This window comes from Ciconia boyciana, chromosome 6, assembly GCF_034638445.1.
Source record: "Ciconia boyciana chromosome 6, ASM3463844v1, whole genome shotgun sequence".
In the NCBI taxonomy this organism is placed as follows: Eukaryota; Metazoa; Chordata; class Aves; order Ciconiiformes; family Ciconiidae; genus Ciconia; species Ciconia boyciana.
The window spans coordinates 55073799-55082657 of record NC_132939.1 but is presented as its reverse complement, the minus strand read 5'-3'; the positions used below and the strand labels follow the sequence as shown (position 1 = coordinate 55082657).

The 8859-nt window shown below is 39.5% G+C and overlaps 1 protein-coding gene across 1 annotated transcript; it reads left to right on the top strand.

Annotated features, from left to right (window-relative positions):
* Positions 1-4817: 4817 nt before the first annotated feature.
* On the top strand, positions 4818-8458 carry LOC140653295 (plasma serine protease inhibitor-like). Its single transcript, XM_072865224.1, has 4 exons — positions 4818-5463; positions 6368-6638; positions 7285-7432; positions 8264-8458. Exons 1-4 carry the CDS (start codon positions 4818-4820, stop codon positions 8456-8458), a joined length of 1260 nt encoding a protein of 419 aa, XP_072721325.1.
* The last annotated feature ends 401 nt before the right edge of the window (positions 8459-8859 follow it).

Here is an 8859-nt window from a genome sequence, read left to right as displayed (position 1 = left end):
CTGCTATGTCAATATACTTGTGGTCTATGTACTTTACAGTTACAAATCTTTGTGTTAGTTGTGATATAATAGGTCTATAGGGATAAGGATTTTTTGATATTTGTAACCTATGTGTCTGTGAGCCGTAATCCCAGAACAGCTATTATTGTTGCTAAGTTGACACGAAAACTGTAATTTCCTGACCTAAGGTGTAGAAGCATAACAAAAACACTGGACAAGTTAAATGGTTCTGTTGTCATCAAATATACCAGCCATTGGTTAATTAAGATCTCTTTAAACCTGCTTTGGAATGATTTGTTCAAAACAAAACAAACTGTCAGGAAGCTGTTTGCAAGATGTTGGTAAATGCAAATATTATATGGGTTTATTTCTTCTAAAGAAGTCAAAATGTGAGTTGGGATGTGGTATAGATACTGACCTACATGAAGTACACAGCAGTAACATAGACTTGGGTAATGTAGACTTTGTCATGGTTTTAATTATCAGAAGGAATAAACCACATCTGTTTGGTTATTTCAGTATTCTGGACTTTTATTCCTATTAAAAATAAGTAGGAGAGAAGCAAGATCTAGTTCACTAGATGAATGATCAGTATGAATCTGGTTAATGTGGTTTCATGACATAGTTTTAGAGTTGAAATTGTAGTCAGTAGAGAGGTGGGACTGTGAATGGCTCGTGGCAGTGCGTGGTACACCTGGCATGCGTGCATCTGTTCATCGTTTTAGTTTAAAGCTGGTGTAGCACCTTATTGCTGCTGCTATAATGAAATGCCAGGGAAATGCCTTGTTAAAGTGTAGCTCCACATTATGAAAAACAAAACAGTAATTACAAGGCCTCACAAATGAAAACGAAAACAAGAGGCTTATAACCATTTTGTAATACAGTTCGTCCTTGACCACCATGACCTGTCATTCACCTAGGCTTTGATGAGTAAAATAATTTCTGTGTTTATGACCTTTTACAGACAGAATTAGAAGGAGCATGTAAAAAGGAAAGGGAAAAAAGAAACAAAGAGGAAAACAAAGAAGGGGAGTGTCAAGACAAGGTTTATCTATGTTCTGTCTCCATGTTTATCTATGTTTGTAATGATAAAATTACGCATGTGAGTAAACAAGTACAAAGGAAAAAGAGTCATCACAAATGGGGAAACGTATTTCATGTCACCGCTCAATCATGGGCTTTGTTGTTAAGTGGAAAAATTCAGTCAGCTTGATCCACTAGCATTTTATTCCTATTGGAAAAAGTTAACAGAAACAAGCATTCGGTTTTTTTCATTCCAACAATTTAAATTTGCGAGAGGGACAAGGAGAAGGAGAAGTGGGTGCACACATGCAGTATGTGCATGTGTGGGAGTAGAGAAAACACCTTGCTACTTGTATTCCCACCACCTGCCCGAGGCAGTAACTCAGATGCACAGAGAACTGAGATATATGAAGGGACCACATCAGTCAGAGTAGGAAACCCATCAGGGAAACGTGTCTATCACATATCCTCTCAATGGCATGCAATTACAGTCAGATTGAGAAGGTACAGGCAATTAGTTCAGAGTCCATATTCAGGGTGAGGATCAAGAGGAAGACTTGGCTCTGGTCAGACTTCGGAAGAGTGCCGAGCTGCTGTGACGTGTGACATGTGTCCATGTGCACCTCCATGTGTGCTTCAGCACAGCACAGAAAGTCTGACTTCTGGCACCAAGAGTTAGCATCTCTTTCCAGTGGTTCCAGGCACAACTTCTGGTTTCCAGTAGGGTCCAAATTACACAATGTTTGCGCTAAGCTCCTCCACATGGTCAGAGGCAACAGACAGAAGGTCACAGCTACCATTCAAATGGCTGAAGAGTATTAGCTCCACTAGCTGAATTGTGGAGACAATCCTCGGAAACCCCTTTTCATCAATATTTGCTCTGTTTCCTCCTTTTTTTTGTTTGGCTCTAATTTTTATCAGATCTGTTTAATATTTAACAGTGGAAATTAAGCAGAAGATGATGTAGCAGTATAAGTAACTGTGGAGAACAGCACGGTCAGCTGAATGCAGCAGGGCTTCTGGTTTTGTAAGTACTGCACATGCATTTTTCTTAGCGACTTGCAAATGATGCTTTCTGTGATTGGTAGAATTTTCATGTTAGGTTAATTTAATTCGTCTGCTTGTGTGCGGTTGTGTGCGGATGTTGCCATGAAATATTAATCAAGCAAACATGGAAGGGACCAGTAGGACCTGCTGTTCTGGGGGAATATGCTTAGCCTGAAATTAGAATAAAGTAACCTTTGAAGTCATGGGGACTTATTAAGTACTTTTTAAAGCAGAATACTGATGAAATCCCCTTTTAGGTTGGAAACAGCCTTCACAGTGACCGGAAATTAGCATAATCCCACTAGTGACTGAACAACCGGGTCCAATTTATAAACTCTTCTGGTGACTTAATGTATAAAACAACCATTGAATTGCTAAGGCCAGGCTCCCTAATTAGGACTCGGGTGAGTGTAGGGGGTGGGTGGAAGGCCGCAATTTAAATTTAATTACACCTTTTATTCCCATAGACAAACTAATCTGTGGTTTGGCAGAGAATTATTTTCTGAATTTCCAATTTGCATATAAAAAATACAGCCCAGATTTAATAAAGCCTTTCCAGTTTCTTCAGCTGTGAAATGGTAACAAAAAATATTTGTGGCTGAAATTTTTCTAATTTCAAAATGTTGAAATTAATATGATAAACATCTCTAAAGGGAAAAATATGTGGGGAAAACTTGATGAAAATATTCAGTGTTTTCCTGCTTCTGGTAGAAGTACTTCTTTAACATTTCTGTAGAGAGCTGTTATACTAAGAGAAGTTTTTTAACTGATCTGTTATAGTAGAAGTTAAAAACAGAGCCATGCCTAATATAAGACTGCTGAAGAAAAAACATACTCTTTGCTTCAGAAATTCATCGAAATTTAGGCTAAGCTCTGTTTGGACACAGGAAGCGGTCATGGACAGACAAAAATTATCCTCTTTTTGACTTAAATGTGCAATTTCTCAAATAACTAGAGAAAAACAGTCTATGAAATGTTAAATAGCAAGTACTTTTGAAACACCCTCTCTACTACATGATTGCTTCATTTGTCTGCAGTACATAAGGGGTTTTTTTGACTGGGAGGAAGAGGGATAGTTCTGCTTAAAACAGATGCAAATAGTTGAATCATATTCCCATCTAGGGCCATACTCCATCTTTTGGTTTAAGGAAATTAAAATTTAGCGTTACCACTGTTTACTGCAGGTCACTGCAGTGGTCACTGTCTGCTCTCAGACATACTCAGCATACTCAGATCCTAGCAAATATGAGAACACACAGCTAGTGTATACATTTGCTATAAAAACAAGAAAGACCACCATACCAATAAAAAAATAAAGCAACTAGTTAATCACCAAGAATCCTGGAACTTGCGCTGCCCTCAGAAACTCTATCTAAATCTTGTTTAGATATCAGATACAGTTATCTTTCACATCTGGGAAAGAATACAGGACCAAGAGAACTTTACCTTGGCAGGACATGGGAAAATACATTCCTGGAAGAGAAGGATACAAACAGGCTGTGTTGGCTGGAAACCAGAAGAAGAGGAGCCATAACAATAGAAGGGTTCTAGAAATGTTCTCATGTAGAAGCTGCGAGGGCAAAAGCTTATTTTCACAGATAGCTTGTTATGTTTCTGAACAGGGTTTATGAGATGCCTCCCCAGAATAGCAGGGAACTGAATTCAGTAAACTAGAGACTTGTTCCAGCTCTTATGGAGGGCAGGAGGCTCATGTGAAGTATATCATGTCAGCATTAGGAGAACAAACATAATGAAGAAATTTGTCATCTCCAAGGGGATTAATCTGAGTGTCCTTTGATTTCCAAATGGGATCTGTGCTCCTCTTTTCCTCTTGGACCCAGGTCCTTCCTGTGTCTCTAGAAGGAGCCACGCATTCCATGCAGGTTAACCCATGGTGAGGGGCAAACCACCATTTCACAAGTTACAAACACTTGTTGCAGCCCCGCAAAAGAAGGGTCCCTTTGTTCCAAACACGCACCTCATTATCTGGTGCAAATCTACTGCTTCCCACATGTCTTTATGCCCAGTTCTGAGTGCCCTGCTGCCATGGCACAGGATGCTCCAGGCTTTTGCCTTGAATTTTGCCTTGAAGTTTATGTAGATGACTTTCATCCATCCCTTATCAGCTGTGCCAATGACTGGCCATGTGAGTAAGTAGCCATGAAGTAAACAGGGATGTGAATTTAACAAGCACCAGATAGTCCATGAGAGCCATCTGTCCGTGTGCTGCTGCCCTGATGAAAGTGAGGGAATTTGTCCCACTTCCAGTGAGAAGTGAGCTGCCTCACATTTACTAAACTGCATTTGGGCAGGTACTGTGGAGTATTTGATGTCTTTGAAACCCACACCCTGTCTTACCTCATGGTAACTTGTTCGTTTAGATGTACTCTATAGGAGACAATGACCCAGGGAAGATCATGTCATTGTTAATAGAGATTATTAAGGACTTTGGCTCTATACTTTCATTGCCAATGAAGAAGAGAATTGCCTTTTCAGGGCAGTTACAATGGAATACTGTGGTTTTATTATGCCTGACATTTTAATTTATAATTTGGTTGAATTTATTAATGACATTTCACATTGTGTCCATGGGCACTTTAAGTTTCCTATATACATTAGATCTTTACAGTTGCACTATATAATATTTATGCTAACAAACTATTCATTATTTCTTACTACCAAACTCATCATTACCATCTGCTCATCTAATGACTGTTTATTTTGTGACAGAATAATTTGAAAAGAAGATGAAGTATCTCCTGTGCCTGTGTTTACTCCTTGCTGTTCTTTGTGCCATAACCTATTGCCGCCATGAAGACAGCTGCCATGAAGTCAATAATACTAATCTGCACGATGGAACAGAAAATTTATTAACACATAACTGTGACAAGCGAGGCTCTAACTATGCAGATTTTGTATTTAGATTTTACAAGCAGGCTATATTAAAAGAAGCTGATAAAAATGTTTTTTTTTCTCCCATGAGCATCTCCACTGCCTTTGCCATGCTGGCTGTTGGTGCTAAGTCAACCACTCTGTCTCAGATTTTTGAAGGACTGGGCTTTGACGATCTGACTGAGACTCGCATCCATGATATACATGAAAGCTTTCATAAAGTTTTAGCAGTACTGAACTGTAGTGATGTTAACATCACATTAACTATAGGAAATGCCCTTTTTACAGCTCTTGGGTATGAACCACAGGAGACATTTTTACAAAATACCAAACAATTTTACGATGCAGAATTTTTTTCTAGCAATTTCCATAAACCAGAAGAATCTAAGAAGCAAATCAATAAATATGTACAGGAGAAAACCAAGGGAAAAATTCCTGAATTAATTGCTCATCTTGATGCAAGTACTGTATTGGTTCTTGTCAACTACATTTACTTTAAAGGTAAGATATTTAACATAATATTCCAATAGATGATTTTGATGCAAAACAAAAATTGTAGGGAACTCTTGATGATTTATTAGCAGAGTGACTATTTAGGAAAGAGCTAAACTGTGCAGGACCTTCAAAGTCAAGATTAGATCTGGCCAAAAGCAGGTTATCTGATTGTTGAAAAATATTGATTGCCTGATTTTCACCCAGTTTGCCTGAAAGCTGTGGACAGAGGAGTCCCACTCTAGTGAACTGCCTCATAGACAGGGACCCACTACACGCAGCTTCACTGGTCTGAGGTCATAATGACTAAAGATGTTTCCAAGATCTCTATGCTGACTGTCAAGTCAAACTTCCAGTCAAACTTAGTGGACTGACATCCTTGCTCTTCCAGGGTCCCCAGTATTATGGTAGATCTACTAGGTACACTGCATGAAAACTTGGGACATAGCATTTTGAGGGCCTGTGCTTCTGGAGCCCTGCTTGAATGTTAGGATCCTTTATTCTGCTGATGAATTGTTCACCAGGCTGAGTGCAGTCAGCTTGCATCGGGTACGGCCTAACAGGAAAGGCATAACAAGGTCCTGTGGCTGAATGTTCAAGTGATTGAATTTCAATGACATAAAAGGCACAAGTGTTGGGAACATATGGCTACAGCAGAAGCAGGACTCTCTCAGTTGGTCCTCATTAACCTTTAGTTGTTTTTCATCAAGACAGGACTTACACTATGCTGAACTTACTGCACAGCTAAAATGCTTTATTGTGTGTTATGCAGGAGGTTGAAGTGATTTAGTGATCCTCTTCTCCCATAAACGGTCCTCCAGCCTCCTAACATTTAAGTTGGTCTGATTTATATCAGCCATTTTTTATGATCTTCACAGGTATGAGTGCAACATCTTCTCTTTTCCCCCATTAGCTGCCTGGGAGAAGTCTTTTGATCATTTCCGTACATATGAGGATGATTTTTTTGTGAACACAAATGCATCTGTTAGAGTCAACATGATGCAGAGTGACAGCGACTATGACAGTTACTACGACCAGGATCTCTCTTGTGAGGTGGTAGAGCTGCCTTACCAGGGCACTGCACGAGCATTGCTCATTCTGCCTGATGATGGAAAGATGAAGCAAGTGGAAGATGCTATCTCCAAGGAAACTGTTTGTAAATGGGATAACAAACTTGCGACCAGGTAACTCTAGGTAGATGGATTACTATATTTGAGGACACATCATTTTTTTTAAGAGAAAACATTAATTTCAGATCACCTCGTCCTGGATATAATGTCCTGATTTCATAAAGCAGGGTTTTAAGCTATTCCCAAGACAAGTCAGAGCAGAGCATAATTGATAAGCAACTGCAGGCTCTCTGACCTGACAGAAGGGGACACAGCAGTGTAACAACTGCCTCAAGACTTGCTTGGCTACCTTTTGGCTACCATACCTCTTCTTTCATGGTGCTAACATCATTCATTTGCTTTACAGTGTCTTAGATTTTCTCCTCCTTTTCCCTTCTTTTAGCCTTCCCACAGCTGGTCTGCTTACCCTCTATAGCCCTCTATCCACAAAACTTTGCTAGCTGTGTATGTGGCACTGGGGTGAAAGAGTGGCAATGAAGAAATTTGTTTCTTTTTCCAAAATCAAAGAGAGAATGTAGGTCCAAGGAGATGGCACATCTCTCTGGATGCCAAAATTGCTCAGAGAATACAAATGCTACCATCAAACAAATCAGCAATCGAAAGAATGCTTTCAAGTGTCACTGAATTGCACGCTATCCAGCCTGCTGGCTGAAACAAGGCTGCAATGCTTCACTGCTGTTTCATTTTCTTTGTTCAACAGGAGATTAAATCTGCAGTTACCAAAGATTTCTATTAGTGGGTCTTACGATGTTAAAAAGCTGTTCAAGGAAATGGGCATTACTGAATTATTCTCTAGTAATGCTGATCTGTCTGGAATTAGTGGCAGCCATGATCTCCAGGTTTCACAAGTAAGTGAATAGACAGAGCTGGTGATGGGGCAGTGGTTCGTTGCTCTGATCAATTATATCTGGGGTTTTTAAAGACTTGCTTTCCCTCCTTGTCCTACTGAAGTTATAAGTAAAACTCACAAAGATATGTAGGGACTTGCTTAGTAATTGTGTTTTTCTAAAGAGAAGGTCTGCTGTCCCACCTTTGTATTGTTTTAATATTGCTATTAAAAGGCTGGATATTAAGTACATGGAAAAGCTGGACAAGATTTTAAATGATTTCTTGGCACTGGAAAATGATTGTTTACATGTGATTGTGTCAAGTAAATTATAAATGAGGAGCGTATTTTGCTATTTGTGTTGATTAGTACCCGATTTTTTAATATTCTCAAAGTTCCCAGGAAACTTCCAGTTTGCAGTAGCAGAATTTCACCATGTCAGTTTAAGCTACAATTTAATTTGGCGAAGATGGCAAGTACTGCCCCTGTATGAGCATTTACATAGCAGTCTTCCATTAGCCTTGGAATAACTCAGAAGTGTTGCTAGTGGAAGTCCAAACCATCTCAGAAAATAAATCAGCTAGTGCATGGGCTATTATTATCTCCCTCTACTCAGCACTGGTGAGGCTGCCTCTATAGTGTGTCCATTTTTCTTTTTGGCACTCCCCATTCAGTCCTCACATGGAAAACACTCCTGTTGCAGGCTGTTGGAGATTTACCATACAAGAAAGTTTGGTCCACTGGATTTATCACTCCTTTCTTTTCCTAAATATTCCATAAGAAGAGCATGTATCTTCACCCCCTGCTTGCTGTCCCATGCATAAACCACAGTGTTTGCTCCTTTTCCCTGCAGGCAATTCACAAGGCCCTGCTGCAAATTGATGAGGCTGGAACTGAGGCTGCAGGAGCCACAGCCGTAATCCTTAACAGAGTTCTGGGTCCTTCTGACACCATCAAATTCAACAGGCCCTTCATTATATTGATTTCTGACAAAGCAACCAGCACCACACTTTTCATGGGGAAAATTGTCAATCCTTCTATGAAGTAATTGCTGAGTTATTTGGCATGCTGGTTTTCAGCATGAGTTATAATGGCTACAGTGTTCGCATACGTGAACTAGTTAGTGCTACTAACTACTCTCTGATTGAGGGATATTCAGAAGTAAATGAGGAATTTCGTTATCAAACTAATAAGAAAAAAATTGTAAAAAACCCCCAAGCAACCGACAGTTTTAAAATGTAACATTTTCCCCAGTTCAGTAATTCAAGTTGTTAACACATTTTCCAGATTGTCCTTGGAAGATTGTTTCTTGTAAAGTCTGCTGTTATTTTTATAAGTGTATTCTCTCTGCTATGTGTTTTTGTCCAGACTGCTTTCCATTCTCGGTTACTCACCAAAAGCATTATCCCAACAGTTAACAAGTCCCCTGCAATTCTGTTATGTCTTCTC